The sequence below is a fragment of the Mustela erminea genome, chromosome 14 (assembly GCF_009829155.1).
Source record: "Mustela erminea isolate mMusErm1 chromosome 14, mMusErm1.Pri, whole genome shotgun sequence".
Lineage (NCBI taxonomy): Eukaryota > Metazoa > Chordata > Mammalia > Carnivora > Mustelidae > Mustela > Mustela erminea.
In genome coordinates, this window is record NC_045627.1 from 35,812,584 (window position 1) to 35,829,354 (window position 16,771).

The following is a 16,771-nucleotide window of genomic DNA, read 5'->3' on the forward strand; positions in this document are numbered from 1 at the left end:
CAGCAGCTTTCTGGTGAGCAGCCCTGACTGCCGTTCATCCTCTCTCATGGATATTTTTTCCTGGGTCACCACCTGTGCAGTCAAGGTATTCTGGCTTATCATTGTGGGATAGATAAATTTTTATCAGTTCTTTTCCATTACCACGGGCTCTTAGGCAAGAGCCCTGCTCTGTCACAAAGAGAAGGATTTGCCCCAACATTCTTGAAGTCTTCCTGTCCAGGGCAGTGTTTAGTCTTAATTAAGACAACACTGCAGAGAGGCAGGGAGTCAGGATTTCCATCCCTATGTTGAGAAGAAAAGGACTCGAGAGAAAAGGCCGAGACCAGACATTTGCAGAGCCCCTCAGCTGGTTGAAAGTTGGCTTTCTTTAACTCCCAGCTTCTCAGAAGATTTTCCTCGGCTGAGTGGGCTTGGTGGAGCCCTGGCTTGAGAGTGTTGCTTAGCAACGAGATCTTGCGGCACCCAATTCTCCAGAGTCAAGCTACCCATCCCCTGCCTGCCCTCCACCAACCCTCAGCTACTATCTCAAGCCTCCTATTAGACAATCAAGTGTATGCCGGGGGGAGGGACCAAAGAGAGGGGCGAAGTTTAATCATTGAACTCTAAACAGCCTGGAGGTATTTAATCTGTAGCACCCAGTTGCCAGAGGCCCTCCAGCCTGAACTGGGAGCGGGCAGCACTCCGGAGACACAGGGGTAAACACCGCACAGAAATCTCTGCCCATCTCAAGAGAAACCAAACTTGGGGGAAAATGTTTGCGGTACACTTGATGGCGTTTTACTGCAGCAAGCTGAAGGAGGATCAGATCAAGAAGGTAAGGACTCGCAGAACTGAGAGATCCCTGATTCACTCGTTGCTGGTGGAACTGATTGATACTTTGCCTACATCCAAAAAGGATTTAAGACAGCTTATTAGAAAAGGTACAGGAACGCAGGACCAGTGAAGAGCTCAGGGGAGGGGGGAGGAAGTGACTCTCCCACAGGCTGGACATTACACATTGTCCTGAGCCTTGCATTTCACTCGGTACTTCCTGGTAGATACAGGTGGTAGATAAGGCTGGTAGATGTGGGACTGGAGGAGATGAGAGTCTTCAGAAAGGTTGAGGATGATTGTGTTTTTTTTTTTTTTTTTAAGATTTTATTTATTTATTTGACACAGAGAGAGAGATCACAAGCAGGCAGAGAGGCAGACAGAGAGAGGGGGTAAGCAGGCTCCCTACCAAGCAGAGAGTCCGATGCGGGGCTCGATCCCAGGACCCCGAGACCATGACCTGAGCCGAAGGCAGAGGCTTAACCCTCTGGGCCACCCAGGTGCCCCGATTGTATTTGATATAAGGGGTATTTGGGAGGAAACGCTACAAAGGAGGGGAGAGAAATTTTGAGAACTTTTAAAGTAATTCACATGATGCTTCATGTGCTTGGAAGAATGTAAGCATGGGAACCAGGATGGGTGTGAGGTTCAGTGTGCAGTCATGGCACTATTTATTACTGGCTTGTGCTGTTTGCAAATGATGAGCCATCACTGGTGTGCATTATTTCGTCACTTTGCTCAAGAAAACCCCGCACAAAACACATCCTAAGGTAGAACTCTTAACAGTGGCCAAGCCTCAACCAGAGCCCATCAGCATTGTCTCCGGGAGGCCTGGTATGAGCCCAGCCTGCCCCACTAGCCACTCCTGCTGCCAGTGCCTGGGCTCTGGGCGCTAGTGTCTCTCAGCTTACAGATAATAGGAGCCCTATGGGCAGACTTAGCCAAGGTCTCCCAAGTATTTCAGGTGGAGTGAGGATTAAACCCAAGTCTCTGACTTCCCTAGCATTCTTTCCATTGTGCCACCATGCCTCCTGGCTTCTGGAACAGAGAGACAACGCATGACCGCGTTACAGCCCTCTTGTGCTTGCTGTGAGAAACCTCCCGGGAATTCCGTTCATTAGAGATTTGGGTTAGAAGTTACAGCAAATCTTAAAGTGTTGTAAGTCAATCTGATTTAAACTGTCTTAATTTTCATTTATTGATTATATTCAGAGTCCCTCAACTGACTTCTTGAGGAGGTGGAAATGTCCTACACAGCACTGCTGAAGGACTCACTTTCTGTTACTATCTGCTTTGTACAGAGGACACCTGCATGGTGTTTCTCCAGCTCCCAAGAGGGAGTCTTTGGAACCCTTACATTTGGTTCTGCAAACTAGTTTCATTTTCTTGGGCCCCTCTGTGGCAGTTAACCTGTTGTTACATCCTAGAATCAGGAAGGACATGTTTGTCCACCAGCCTAGGTGCAGGCTCAAGAGGAAGGTTATGCAGCCTCGCCTGACTCATTCCAGGTCCTCTGGAAGGAGGGTCAGCCTTCGTCAAGGCCGGAAGTTGACCCTTCCCTCACTCCTGCCCTCGCCCCTTCAAGAAAGCTGAAGATTGAGCTGTGTCAGGATAGTCAGGAATACCGAGTATCCACTTTAAGGAACGGGCGGCGGAGATAGAATGGGCATCTGGTTTATGGACTGCAGGATGACTCACAGGTTCTGAGAACAAGGGTTCATGCACTCCTCCATGTGGTAGCAGCACACCTGGTCAAAAGGCACAGGCCCTTTCTCTCTCCGGGGTCAGGACGGCCATCCGCTCCTTAGCTTCTGTGCTTCCTGCCCCCAGAATTGTCGAGTTCCTGGGCATTACTTGCCTGTGAGGGTTGCTATTCAGACCCTGGAACAATTTGTAATTGTTTTCATTTTAATCTCCCTATACCAACATTAAAACGAAGAACAAAGTAAAACAGGAAGGAAGGAGAGGAGGAAGGAGGGAAGGAGAAACCACTCCGGAAGCTTCTTTTCCAATTCAGTATATTGACATTATTTGACTTATTGAAAACATTGGGCTGAGTCTGGTCACTGACCTACAAATTGTTCACTCATAAGAGAAGGCCTGGCTAGGTTTTCAAAGTGTACTTTTTACAGTTGAGTAAGTCAACATTACGAAAAGGGAAAATGTTACCTTTAATCCCAACCCCCCCACACACAAACACTGTCAGATTTGCCCTGTGAAAACCCTTATAATATGTTTCTGTGAATATATCATACCTACAATTCTAAATTTTGTGTCCTTCACTTATTGTTTTTTTTTTTAAATTTTATTTATTTATTTGACAGAGAGAGATCACAAGCAGGCAGAGAGGCAGGCAGAGAGAGAGAAGGAAGCAGGCTCCCCGCCGAGCAGAGAGCCCGATGCAGGGCTCGATCCCAGGACCCTGAGATCATGACCTGAGCCGAAGGCAGAGGCTTTAACCCACTGAGCCACCCAGGCGCCCCACTTATTGTTAAATTGTAACCACTTGCGTACATTTCTCCCATTTCTTCATAATTATCATTCTAACATCTTCTAATATTCAGTCCAGTTGGATAGTCTTAATTCCACCTTTTCCCTCTTCGGCTACTTTATTTCCCCCCAATTTTTATTTAAATTCTAGTTCGTTAACATATAGTGGTATATTGGTTTCAGGAGTAGAATTCAGTGATTCATCACTTACATACACTGCTCATCATAACTTGGCTACTTTCAAAAACATTTTTTTTAACAATGAAGATATTGCTTTGAAAAACATAGGGATGGATTTAATGTTCTCCATCTTTGGGATTACTCTAAGGTTAGATTTCTAGAACTGGGATCACTAAGTCGAAGAGGTGAACCTTTTTATGACTCTCAATTCATATGGGACCTTTGGACTAAGCGATCTCTAAAGTCACTTCTGGCCCCCACATTCTGTCATTCAGCAGATCTGAGCTTATAGTTTTGGGAATTTGTTCTTCCACGTTAAATGTGCTGCTCATCAGCTCTTTTGTTTAGAAGATAATCCTGTTTTATGGTTTCAGAGTCTTACCAAAAGTGTGCTTGGTTTTCTGTAACTCAGACGCCCTCCCTTAGTGCCAGCAAAGAATGCACCTGTCTATGCAGGCCCCAGATCACCTGTTTGGATTTAAAATGTAGCTTTTTTTTTTTTTTTTTTTTTTTTTTTTTTGCCCCAGCATATGTTTCATTCTTCCCTTCTAGCTACTGTACCAGGGCCCCTGGGAGGTACAGAGAATAAACAAGAAACTGTTGCTAAGTGGACATTCTTTCTCTCATGACTTTAACTTAGTGAAACAGCAGGAGCAGGAACCCAAAGTTCTGAATGATTCTGTTAAACACCAGGGGGCAAACGACCCCAGCAGAGCCTCAAAACCATGCTTTCTGTGGGAGGGATGATGCTGCGGGGTTGCTGGAGAAGTTCTCTCTATTCTGGGGCTGCATAGCACATCTCACCCTTCCCCAAGTCCTAATTACTTGGGTCACATCCCTTCCGTTGGTTTTCTCTGTGTTTGTAGCTGTGCCAACCAATTAGTCATAAACAGACTCAGGGTGAACAGGAAGCTCTTAATGAAGCATGACCTGTTTCCATCCTATCTCTTCAAATACATTGAAAGCCCAATTGTCTTTTTTTTGTTAATGGCTCTCTGATGGTTTTTTGGACTGTCTCTGGCCCCCAAGTCCCTGGAAACTTGGGTCTTGGGATTGGTCTCCAGACTGAGCTGGGATGCCTGCCCATGTGGCCTGGCTGATGGCTAGGACCTATCCTATGATACAGGTTATGTGACCCCTGCATTTCAGGTAATGTTGAATGAGCCCTGTTGGGCTCCTGTGTCATGCACAGAGCTGTGAAGCAAAACCAGGCAGTGGGGCAAGGAGTATGGGGACTGCATTCTAGTCCCAGTGCGCCACTCACTTGCAGCTGTTCCACTGCTGCGTCATGGCTCTGAGCCTTGGGGTCCTCACCTCTCAATCCGAAGCAAGAACTCTGGCCTCACTAGGCTGCCTCAAGCAATATCAGGGATATTAAATGAGGTGACGTATGTGAAAGCACTCTGTAGACGTCAACAGATGTTCTTAGCTTTAAAGAAAAGCGTGGGAGAGTGATTCCTCCAGGAATGCACTGATATCAGCTCTCCTTGTGACTTGGATAGGTAGAAAGACTGCTCAGTATGTGTATAAAGCAGGAGGGGCAAATACAGGGGATCTCTGCCACGGTCCCTAGTCCTGCTCCCCTCAATAATCCATTCCAGTGAGCCCTGGGAATTCAGGCTGCCATTCCAAATGGTTAGTGTTAGCATAAGGAGGAAGCTGGTCTGCCATTTCTGATATGACGCTACCTTCAAGTGGGCTGAGCATTGCCATAGTGATGTTTATAACTTCCCTCCATTAGGGCAGTGGTCCTTTGCCCCAATTTCCCAGTTACTTGAGTGTCATCCACCCACTAGCAGCAGTTTCAGCTGGCTTTGAAAATTAAACTTCATCTTAATTAGAACAATCTCAGTTAAAAACAGAATGAAAAATTAAAGAACAAGAATTTACAGATTACAGTTGGAAACTGAATTGAGCTCTGAGCTTCCTAGCAGCCCATAAACAAAGGGAAACAAGTTTGGGTATATATGGTCATCGTCGTAAAGGAAGGTTCTAGAAAGGTTCTATGTTTACGAGCTTAAGGTTCAAGCTCTAGCTAGTCTTTTGCAGTGGAGAGGCAATGGGACAATGGTGCAGGCCCTGAACTGGGAATCAGAAACCCTGAATCCTCTGTCGCTTTTGCCCCTCTATTGTCCCATCAGTAAAATGGGAGAATCCTTTCTACCACAGAGTTTGCTTTCCAGAGGAATAAAATCCTACCTCCCAACCTTCCATTCCATTCTGTTCTTCCAGCTCCCCACCTTGTCTCCAGCTTGGTGAGGGGTCAGGTAAGGAAACTTTGGGATTCCACATCATGAAGCTGTCCCCAAAGTCAGAAAAACAGCTTCATCATGGGAGTGGGAATTGACAGCCTTGACTGAAGGACAAGCCTCCCCCTGCCCATTGCCCAGCAGGCGTCCCTGGTCACCCTGACTTCTGTTGTAGGTGGACAGATTCCTGTACCACATGCGGCTCTCCGATGAGACCCTTTTGGACATCATGGCTCGCTTCCAAGCTGAAATGCAGAAGGGCCTGGGGAAGGACACCAACCCCACAGCCTCTGTGAAGATGCTGCCTACCTTTGTCAGGGCCATTCCAGATGGCTCAGGTGAGTGGGGCTAGGGTCTGCCAGGGACCCTGGGGCTAGGGTCTGCCAGGGACCCTGTACCGGGCTTATCTCTCCTGCCTTCTGTGCATACTCCTCCACAACTCTCTCTGATTCTGTCCATTCAATACCAAAATTTTGAACCAAAGTTCAAATGTATCCTGCTTTCTTTTCTGCATGTGTTGGCCCCACACATTTTGTCTATTTGCTTGCTGGAGTATCCCAACATTCTTCCCCTCATGAACACCAACTTAGCTTTTCGGTCTCAGGGTAGAGGTCACTGCCTCCATGTAGGAAGTGTCCCCATGCTGTGTTAGGTGCTTGTCCTGACTCCTGCCGTGTGTGAGTTTCCCTACTGGGTCAATGCTCCATTAGAACGGGACCTGTGTCCTCTTCACCATGGTGTTCTGAGCACCTTGCATGGTGCCTGATGCCTACCAGGCCCTGAAATATTTGCCAAATGGAAAATAAATGGTATTTCATGCCTAAGTATCTAGATTCTAGGTCCAAGGTAGTAAGTAAGGGAGACAACATGATGTGGTGGAAGAGGAAATAATTCAAGAAACCTGGCCTCTAGTCCCAGCTCTGATATTTCTTAGTGTCCTTTGGCAAAATGTTTAGGTGTAGTTTCTTTATCTATAAAATGAGAGAGTTGACCTCTGTATTTGTTTTCTATTGTTGCTATAACGAGTTATCACAAATTTAGCTTCTTAAAACCGTGAAATTTATTCTCTTTCAGCCCTGAAGTTTAGACATTTGAAGTGGGTCTCACAGGGTTGTAATCACAGTGGTGTCAGGGCTGCATTCCTTCCAGAAGTTCTAGGGTAGAATCTCTTTCCTTGTGTTTTCCAGCTTCCAGAGGCCGCCTGTGTTCCTGAACTCATGCCCCTTTTTATTTCCAAACCAGCCAGTTAGCTTAAGTCTCCCTCTGAGTCTGACCCTTCTGCTTCCCTCTTTCACGTTTAAGGACCTTGTGATTAAGTTAGGCATACCCAAATAATCCAGGATAATCTCCCAACCTCAAGGTCAACTGATGAGCAATTTTAATTCCATCTGTAACCTTACTTTCCCTTGCTGTGTTAATTAACATATTCATGGATCTGGGAATTAGGATGTGGACATATTTGGGGAACTATTACTTTGCTGACCACAGCCTAGAGACCTTTAGTGGGAATCCATGAGGTTCCATCCAACTCCTCCATTCTCAGCCTCTGGGCATAGCCATAGGAGGGACAGGAAGTAGTATCTACCAGGAGCCTTCTGTGGTCAGGGGTGTTAGGAACTCACTGTCTCACATAATCCCTAAAGAGCCCTGAGGTGTAACTGTTACGCCCAAGTCAGATGAGAGCACGGAGGACCAATGTCAGGGTCTCAGTGCTCTGACCAAGCTCCAGCAGGGGCTTTGGGGCCCTTGAAAGAGCAGGGGCTGAAGTCTGGGGAGCTCCCAGGGACTTTGATTGGAATAGCCAGATCCTGGACCCTTCTGGGCCAATGACGGAGGGTCACAGTAGCATCTACCATCCAAGAGGTCCCTGGGAACTATGATGGAGGAAGCTTCTTTCCTCACTGGTGGGTAGGTGACTGGGTTGGCTAGGTACCCCTCTGGAGGGACATAAGCTTTGGAGAGAGACCGTCCTGCTTTGAAATCTGATGAGTTCCAGACACTCCTCTATGAGAGTGCCAACGGGACTGTGGTCCTTGACAGGTCATCCAGGGCCTTTCAAAGTAAGTGCCTGAGTCATGGGTGTGTCGTGGGGGAGGGGGAACTAGGGTGAAGTCCTCCAGGCTTCCTGTGCTTTGGCTTCTCCTGCTGAGCCATGTCCCCAGAAGCAAGGGAAAGTGACTGTGAGGCCCTGGAGAATGCTGGGATGGATGAGTCTTCTGGCCCTGGCTGCTCCAGGAAGTAAGTGAAATGAACCAAGTTTTAGAAGGCCCCTCCTCAGGCCAGGAGGTGGTGCCTCTCCTTAGAGCCTCTTGTCACATCATAAATCTCACCAGTGAGCTTGTTACGTGAGGTCTTGGGGCCCAGAGCCTCCACAGCAGGTGGCCTCAGTAAGTCCCTGGACCACTGCAGTCCTGTCCCCGCATCAGGGTTGTTAGGATCAGACGAAGTCATGTGGAAGGAGTACTTTAAAATCTCCAAACCATTGCCCCAAGCCTTCTGTAGCTCCTGTGAGCTGGTGGTGTAATTACATGGTCACTAACAAACAAAAGCCAACAAATAAAGTGCTACGAATCCATTGGGGCCTCTATTTCAAAAATGTATGCGGTTTCCAGAGAGATCGTGAGTTCACCTACTCTCTCTAGTTTCCCTCCTGTAATCCAAACCTACCTGAGGGGGGAAACTGGTAGAACCTTAGTTCCCTCCAGCCTTTCCATCAGGGAGCTGCAGTCCACTGTTCTTACAAAATGCCTGAGAAGTGTTAGCATTTGTGCCTCACCCTCTAGCAGCCACAAGGGAAAGGGGACTCTGGCTTTGCAGGGAGCAGGGACTCTGACTCTGGAGACCTGATTCCAGCTGCTGCTACTAAGGTCATGGTGGGGGGCTTGAAGGGGAGCCCAGGGAGCCCTGATGTGGTCGGCTGATGGACCCAGGGGTCTGCCCCAGGACAGGGGTCCCCTGCTCACCCCCTGGTGCAATTCCTAAACATATAGTTTCTCAGATCTCTCCCGTGGAGAGTCTGGATCTCCAGCAGTCAACACTGTCAGTCACTGCTGCACTAGGGAATGGGAACAGGACAAGGAGAAGGAAATCCTGGAGCCACTGAAAGGTCCCAGGAGCATTATCTACAGAGGTGGATCATTATCTTCTTATTATTAAAAAAATTTTTTTAATGGAGATATAATTACCTTAACATTATATTAGTTTCAGCTATACAACATGATGTTTGTACATACCACAAAATGATGGCCACAATAACATTCAGCAACATACAGAGTTACAAATTTCTTTTTTCTTCCAATAAGAACTTTGAAGATCTACCCTCTTTGCAATTTTCAAATGTGCAACACCTTCTTCTTAGCTGTCGTCACCATGTCATGTGTCCCAGCCCCATGACGGGAGGTCATAATAATTGTAATAATTGCTGTAGAGATCCTGACGGCCCTTCGGTGGCTGTTGCCTCTTCTTCAGGCGCGTCCTCCCTCCCTCAGGGTCCAACGAGTCCTTTCTCTGGGGTCAAAGTCGCAGAAGGGATCAGACCAAGTGGTTTCCAGGAAATCCCCTGTTGAGTCACTGTTGAAGCAAGGTGCTTGCCTGCTGATAAGGGTGCCAGAGGCCAGAGGAAGCGAATCTGTGCTATGCTGCACGAAGGTTCCGAGATGACCTCTAACCTGAATTTGCAGCCCAGGAACCTCCTCTTCTATGAAAATCCCCCAGTCTATCCTGATCGGTGTCCCGAGGCATTTTCCCCAAATCTCACTCAGAGCTGGGCACACCCCTGCTTAAAATCTTTCTGCAGCTCCCTTCACCTTCTGAAGAAAGTCAAGCTCTTCAGGGTGGGCTAGTTTCCCCAGATGCTTCCTAGTTCATCCTGAGACTGCATTTCTGTCTTCCCTCCTTCCTCAAAAGCAGCCTCCACCCTCCTTACGTGAGCTCATTCCTTGGCTCGATTCCTCTCCCAGGGACCTGCTCTGGCTGGCTGCCTCCCTCCCTCTCGTTCTTCTGCACTCAGTTCTGTCCCACCTCTTCTGGGGTTTAGAGAGCGTTCCCTGGGCTGCCCTAGCACCTGGCATGTTATTTAGCACAGAGTCATGCTCAGTGAATGTTTGTACATGGACTGTGTGATCTGCCCTATTTCCTGTTCAACAAGATAACATCTGGGAAAACATCTCTTGCTTGGTATGTGATGAAAACAGAAGTTGCACAGTATTAGGTCCCTAGATTCCCTCCCTGAATAATAAATTGCTCCATCAGGCTTCTTTGGGGGGCAGATCTAGGGAGATAAGAATCTTGCTTCCCAGATAATCTCCACAAAAACAAAAGATCCAGCTGGCTGGGTCTGGAAATGATCAAGGCCTGCTCTGACTGTGGTCCACACACCTGCAGCAGCTGTACCTGGGAACCTGTTTGGAAATACCAAATCTCGAGGGCGCCCCACTGGTGTATGACTCTTGAGCTCAAGGTCATGAGTTCAAGCCCCGTGTTTGGTATAGAGATGACTTAAATAAATAAATAAACTTTAAAACACACACACACACACACACACACACACACACACACACACACACACACAACACCAGAATCTCAGACCCTACCTCACAATCTGTATGTTAAAATTCTTAGGAGAGTCACATGCACATTCAAGTTTGCAGAGCACTGCTCAGGAGGGCCTGTCTCTAGCTCTCTGACTGCCACAAACAGAGAACTCAGTCGAGCCCGGTAGGAAAGGAGTTCTGTTTTACAAGGACACGGAGAGCAAAAGGGGGATGTACAGGATCTTGTGGGACTCTGAGGGCAGGAGCTGTGGTCCGCTCAGGTTGCAAGCAGACTCGGTGGGACTCAGATTTCCCCCTGTGGTTTCAGCCTACATACATGGGGCCACCTTGGCCACCCAGCTGACCTCTGGTTTGGGGGATGCTTCTACTTCAGTCTTTATCACAGACTAGCCATTCTCACTGTTTTATTTCACATGTCACACGGAGTAAATCTGAATGGCCGGCTGGTCCCTCATCCCCATGCAGCTGTATCTGAAGTCACATGGTACAAAACAAGGCCACTGGGAACCAGATCTGTGGTCCTAGAATTTCACTCACATGTGCCTTGGGCATATATCACGCCGTATAACGATATATACTGTACCATATAATGTACCTTATAACGCCTAGTACCTGTCAGCACTTTTCAGGCACAGATAGTTCTATACAAAGGATTGTGGGTCCACAAGTATGTGTTCTTATCCCGTATCTGTGGCTGGTGCAGAAGGCTGGCAGGCATCCTGGCAGGAATCCTGGCTGGATCCTGAGTTGAAGTCACCAAAGTGGGCTGCCTCACCTTAACATATGGGTCATATCCACCTTTTTCTTAATAGCATCTGTCTTGCACTGGGCTGGGTCTGACCCCAAATATGAAGATCCTTGGCCCTGTAAGGGCCATCCTTGGGTCCCTATCTCTTTACCCTCCCGGGGTATTTCCCATCTGTCCAAGAGACTGAGGCTTGTATGGGGCTGGTTTCCTTTCCCTGCATGCCTCCCTGCCTTTTCCTCCTGCCTTACCAGCACTTTGCCAGCACTTGGAATATCAGCTCCCTCAGCCTGGTTGGGGCATGCTGGACTGGGCTCCACCCTCGAGGCCCATTTCTGATACTATCTGCCTGAAGTAGGATCACATTGGCCTTCTCCATGTTCAGGCCCTCCAACAAGGCCGGGTGGGCAGATTTGGGTCACGCCCCAACTTCTAAAGCTGAGCTGGGCATAGAACAACCTTCGCTAAATGATACCTTTTTTTTTTCCCCCATAGAAAATGGGGAGTTCCTTTCCCTGGATTTTGGAGGGTCCAAGTTTCGCGTGTTGAAGGTGCAAGTCTCTGAAGCGGGGAAAAGAAAGGTCCAGATGGAGAGTCAGTTCTACCCAACACCCAATGAAATTATCCGAGGGAATGGCTCAGAGGTATGGGGCAGGGGCGGGGGGAGGCCTTGACATCAAGTTTATAGCTGACCACGCCTTAGCCCAACGTCCTGTGCTTTCTCTTCTCTGCAGCTGTTTGACTACATCGCTGACTGTCTGGCAGATTTCATGAAGACAAGGGGGTTGAAGCATAAGAAATTGCCCCTTGGCCTAACCTTCTCTTTTCCCTGCAGACAGACTAAACTGGAAGAGGTAATAAGGTTCATGACCAGGAAGGAAGAAGCCGTGCAGGGTTTGGGGTTGGGGCTAGAAAATGTGGGCATGTTCAGGAGTCAGGCTGGGAACAGGAGAGGTCAGCAGGAGTCTTCTTGTTTTGTTTTCTTCTTTTTTGTGTGCAGTGAGGTGGAAATGTGAGGCAGGGAGCTCATAAATGCAGTAGCCTTGATTTTGCACTTGACATGGGCATGGCACATGGCAACGGGATGGTTTTTACCCCTTCATTCTCAGACTTGGTTGCATGGGGATCCCTGGAGGGCTTGTTAGACACAGATTGCTGGACCCTGTCCAAGATATTCTCAATCAGTGGGGCCTTAGATTTGCATTTCTAACAGCTTCCTGGGTGATGGATATGGATGCTGGTGGTCTGCGGACCACACCTAGCACCCCAGACATAGACAACTGGAACAAGAGCAGAAGGCTTGGGGAGTTTCCCTCTCCATGAGCCCTGAGGAGAAGGCTGAAGGTGGGGTCATTGGAGGGACAGTGTTGGGACATACAGTCTCAACTGTGCAACTGTCCGGCGGGAGGTCTCATCTCTGTGTGCCTCATACATTCAACTGATAAACAGGGAGAAATCAAACCCAATCTTATGTCAGTCTGCAAGAATAAATAAGGGGCCACAGGAAAGAACAATGAGCTTTCTGGGGTCAGGGAGTCATAGTCAAGAGTCAGGTATCCCCAGGCCACACCAGTCTGGGGTGGGGGCCCATGGTCTCTTCCTGCACGTGCCGGTCATGATGCCCAGCTGGTGGTCCATTCATGGAGAACCTTGACATCCCAGCCTGCCCTAGGATGTATTTGCTGTTGCTGGCTTGAGCCATCATCAGTGGGGAGGAGTGGAAAAAAAGAATGGGTTATCATATCCCACAGACTTATCTTTGCATCATGGCTCAGAGCAAGCTGTGTCCCCTGGGCAAGTTTGTAACTTCTTAAGCTACTTGATTTTCCATCTGTAAAACGGGTAATAACAGCTCCCTGCCGGGTTGAGGAGATGTTTAGACCAGACTGTGCCTGTTGCATCAGTGGTAGCTGCAGCGCCACCACAAGGACTGTCCCTATGTCAGTGGTTTCTTGGTGCTTTTGTACCTTGTCCCCTGCCTCAACAGATGTTTCTGGAGGGCAGGCACTGTCTTATATTTGTCTTTTTTTTTTTTTAAAGATTTTATTTATTTATTTGAGAGAGAGAGACTGCATGCCCAAGGAGGTTAGGGACAGAGAGAGGGGGAGAAGCAGACTCCCCGCTGAGCAGGGAGCCCGATACAGGGCTTGATCCCAGGACCCTGGAATCATGACCTGAGCTGAAGGCAGACGCTTAACCAACTGAGCCCCCAGGTGCCCCTGTTTTATATTCTTCTCTACCTGCAGGGTCTATAGCATGGTGTCTTGTATTTTATAGGTGACTATTAACTATCTGACAATTAAAGGTACAGCCAATCATTTACTTGATTCCATTGAGTGGGAACTAGCCATGATCTATCTAGATAGGGCATGGGTTGAGGTTCTCATTTTTATTATTTTATAAAAAAAAAAAAAAAAAAAAAAAAAGGATGGGACAAAATTAGCATGAAGAAGTGTTTAGAGAATGTGAGAAGAGGCCGGGCCAAGTTGGGTTGTGCCGTGTCGCTGGCTTTGCTGGCTGGAGGAGCAGAGGTCCCAGAGTCTATAGAGGGAGTGGAGGAAGAGTGGTGGGTATCAGACCCCGGGATAGAGATCGGATTCACCTAGTAGTTCAATGGCTCTTCTCTGTGCTCAGAAATGGAGACCCCAGGAAGAAGGAGGAGACCTCTCAAGCTCTGTTGGGGTTCATTTGAGTTTGAGAACCACACTTGTGTATTTTCTTGATAACTGGGAGGTGACTGTATGGTTTGTTTATCCAAGATTTTGGCATTTTTCTAAGCCAAATCCCTACCAACATCTTTATGCAATAATATTAATAATAATAATAATAGCACTGTACCTTTGATTGTGGCATTGTATATTGCAACGTGCTGAACTCCTTATGTGTATTATCTCATTAAAATCCCAAGCAGTCATACGAAGTAGATATGATTATTTCCATTTCATATTTGAGAAAATAACTGCAGCTCAGAGATGTTAAGAGAATTTGCCCAAGGCCACACAGCCAAGAGCGGCTCAGCCCAAGCTTACCAGCTCCTGCCCGCACCACCTTTCCAGAAAGACACAGCTCTAGAACTTTGTTTAAAATACCACGAAGGTGCCTAAAAGCATTTTGACCCATTTTGTGCCATTTTCCAGTAAGGATAGTCAGTTTAAACAATTAAGCCAGGGAAAAGTGCTTGATTATATCAAGAAAGTGAAAAGTGCCTTTTCTTATCAAAGTCTAGTTAAATTATTTGCATTTTATAAAATTTCCCCCCAGACTGCCTTTCAGTGAAGTCTAAAGTTAAGTGGAAAAACTTCAGCCACAGGAAATGTACTAGTGATAACAACTAAGTGTGGGCACAGCCGTTTCATCAAGGCTGTGTTGTGGATGTAGGCTTGTGACACTGAAATAAGGGCTCTTGGAGAAGGTGGGGCTGGTAAGTCATCTGAGTGCAGGAGGAGGTGGAAAGGGGAGGCCTTCCTGAGGAGGGTGGGCTCTGGAGGTTTCTTTGTGAAACTAAAAGATGATCGAAGAAAATAAGAGCCTGGGAATTAAGACGGGAGGTCACTTCACTGTTGTTGTTTTGTTTTGTTGTTTTTAAATGAGGGAACAGAAAAGTCTTAGCAGAAGAGAAATTTCTGTGTCTGTGTGTGTGTTTCTGATGATAAAATGGTAATGCTTTTCAATACAGAAGAGAGAGAGGGGGAGAGATAGAGAAGACAATAGGATTGAAAAGTTTAAAGAAGAAATCAGAGGGGCGCCTGGGTGGCTCAGTGGGTTAAAGCCTCTGCCTTCGGCTCAGGTCATGATCCCAGGTCGTGGGATCGAGCCCCGCGTCGGGTTCTCCGCTCAGCCGGAGGCCTGCTTCCTCCTCTCTGCCTGCCTCTGCCTATTTGTGATCTCTGTCTGTCAAATAAACAAATAAAATCTTAAAAAAAAAAAAAAGAAGAAGAAATCAGAAACACCTCTTAGCCCAACCTTCAGGAGACCCAGTACTTGAATTGTTGGCCTTCTAGTCATGTCTATACTAAATACTGATGTTATGCTGTTTGCATAGTAAGCATATGTATGCACAGTTTTAAGAAATATAATAAGGTCCTTTAAAATTTTCCACTTAACTGTATATCACAAGCATTTATTCTCCACTCCCTCATACACCCTGCCTCTAATACATACCACATTGTCCCAAGCAGCCTTTTGTGGGGGTGGCGGGGGTTGCCCTCTATCTCAGGAAGCAGGGATGTTTCCATGACCTGTGAAGGAAGAAGTTAGGGAGGGCTGCCACTAGGTAGTGCTGTGGTGCAGGGAAAGAGCCCTGGTGTCTGGTCTGGAATCAGACCAGGGCATCCCAGTTGGACTGTGTCCTTCACTCACTGTGAGATCTAGAGCAGTTTCCTTCTGTAAATCTCAGCTTTATCCGTAAACTGAGAGGACTTGGAGGGCATGGTGGGGATTCTGTGAGTTCGGGTTCAGCTATTTTTTTGACTGGGTGGCCTCGGGCAAATCTCTTAATCTCCAAACTTTTCTTCTAGCCTGAAACATTCTGATTATTCGCTATTTTACAAAACTCTTGGGAAACATCGTTTTCAAAAAAACAATTTTTTTAAAAAGTATTTTATTTTTAAATAATCTGTACACCCAACGTGGGGCTTGAACTCATGACCCCGAGATTAAAAGTTGCATGCTCTACCAACTGAGCCAGCCAGGCGCTCTAGGAAACACCACTTTTATGCAAATAATTGATAACCCAAAGAGAGAGCCATTTTTCTAAGTTGAACTTAAGTTCCCAAGGGAGTCCTGCTCACTAACACCGTGTTGGTTCTGTTTTGTGGATCTGGCAATCCATATGCATCCTGTGTACATAATGCGTATCTACCAAGGGCCGGGTATTCCCATCAGAGCGTTCCTGTGATAGGGGCAGGGAGATGAGGGTTCTCTGTTTCACGGATGAGTAACTGAGGCTCAGAGAGCTTAAATGACTTGACTAATGTCTTGCTGAGTCTAGTCCTCAGCAATTGTCCTGTCTGCCATTCCATATACTGTTTCAAACTGCTCAGATGAAATAAAGATGTTTACATGGTTAAAAAAAGCCTCTGAAGGAATGTTGAAAGTGTTGGGGGTGATTCAGCTTCAAGAGGAGAAGCCCGTACAGATGTGCTTCATGCTTGAGATTTCTGCCACTCATTGTCAGAGTTTCAGAACTGAGCACCTTCTTCATTTTAACTGGCTCTGAAATCTTCCACCAGGGTATCCTGCTTTCATGGACCAAGAAGTTTAAGGCACGGGGAGTTCAAGACACAGATGTAGTGAGTTGTCTGACCAAAGCCATAAGAAAACACAAGGTGAGGGGTTTGCCTCCCTGTCCTAGCCCCTTTCTCTCCCTGTGGGGTTTCCTACTGTGTCTGTCTTAGAAGGAGAATCAGAGAAGGAATTGATCCTGGGGCAGATCTCACTGTGGTATAGGTGTGATCAGTTGTGACCAATTTGGGTATACTCACTGGTAAGCCTTGGTACATGGTGCTTGTTCCAGTGGCCATTGAAATGTGGCCTCATGCTTTCCTGGGACCTCCCCAGCTGCCACAGCCACCTCAGAAGGTCTTGGTTAGACCCCGTGCATGTGTAATGCTCTAGTCGCCTTTCCTCTCTGAGCTTCAAGATCGCTTTCTTTCCAGTCTGGCCGTCTCTCCTATTTTCTACTCTCTATTCGTGGGTTATCTCTATTTGTTGAATAAATTTTATGATAATCTAAACTGAAAAAG

At 47.1% G+C, this 16,771-nt stretch overlaps 1 protein-coding gene across 1 annotated transcript in view; it reads left to right on the forward strand.

Moving 5' to 3' along the window:
* Window positions 1-751: 751 nt before the first annotated feature.
* HKDC1 (hexokinase domain containing 1) overlaps window positions 752-16,771 on the forward strand; it is a 42,121-nt gene continuing 26,101 nt past the window's right edge. Inside the window, exons 1-5 of the mRNA XM_032313596.1 lie at window positions 752-814; window positions 5,905-6,067; window positions 11,523-11,671; window positions 11,762-11,881; window positions 16,259-16,354. Coding sequence (XP_032169487.1) covers window positions 752-814; window positions 5,905-6,067; window positions 11,523-11,671; window positions 11,762-11,881; window positions 16,259-16,354 — 591 coding nt within the window. The remainder of the gene's footprint in view (window positions 815-5,904; window positions 6,068-11,522; window positions 11,672-11,761; window positions 11,882-16,258; window positions 16,355-16,771) is intronic.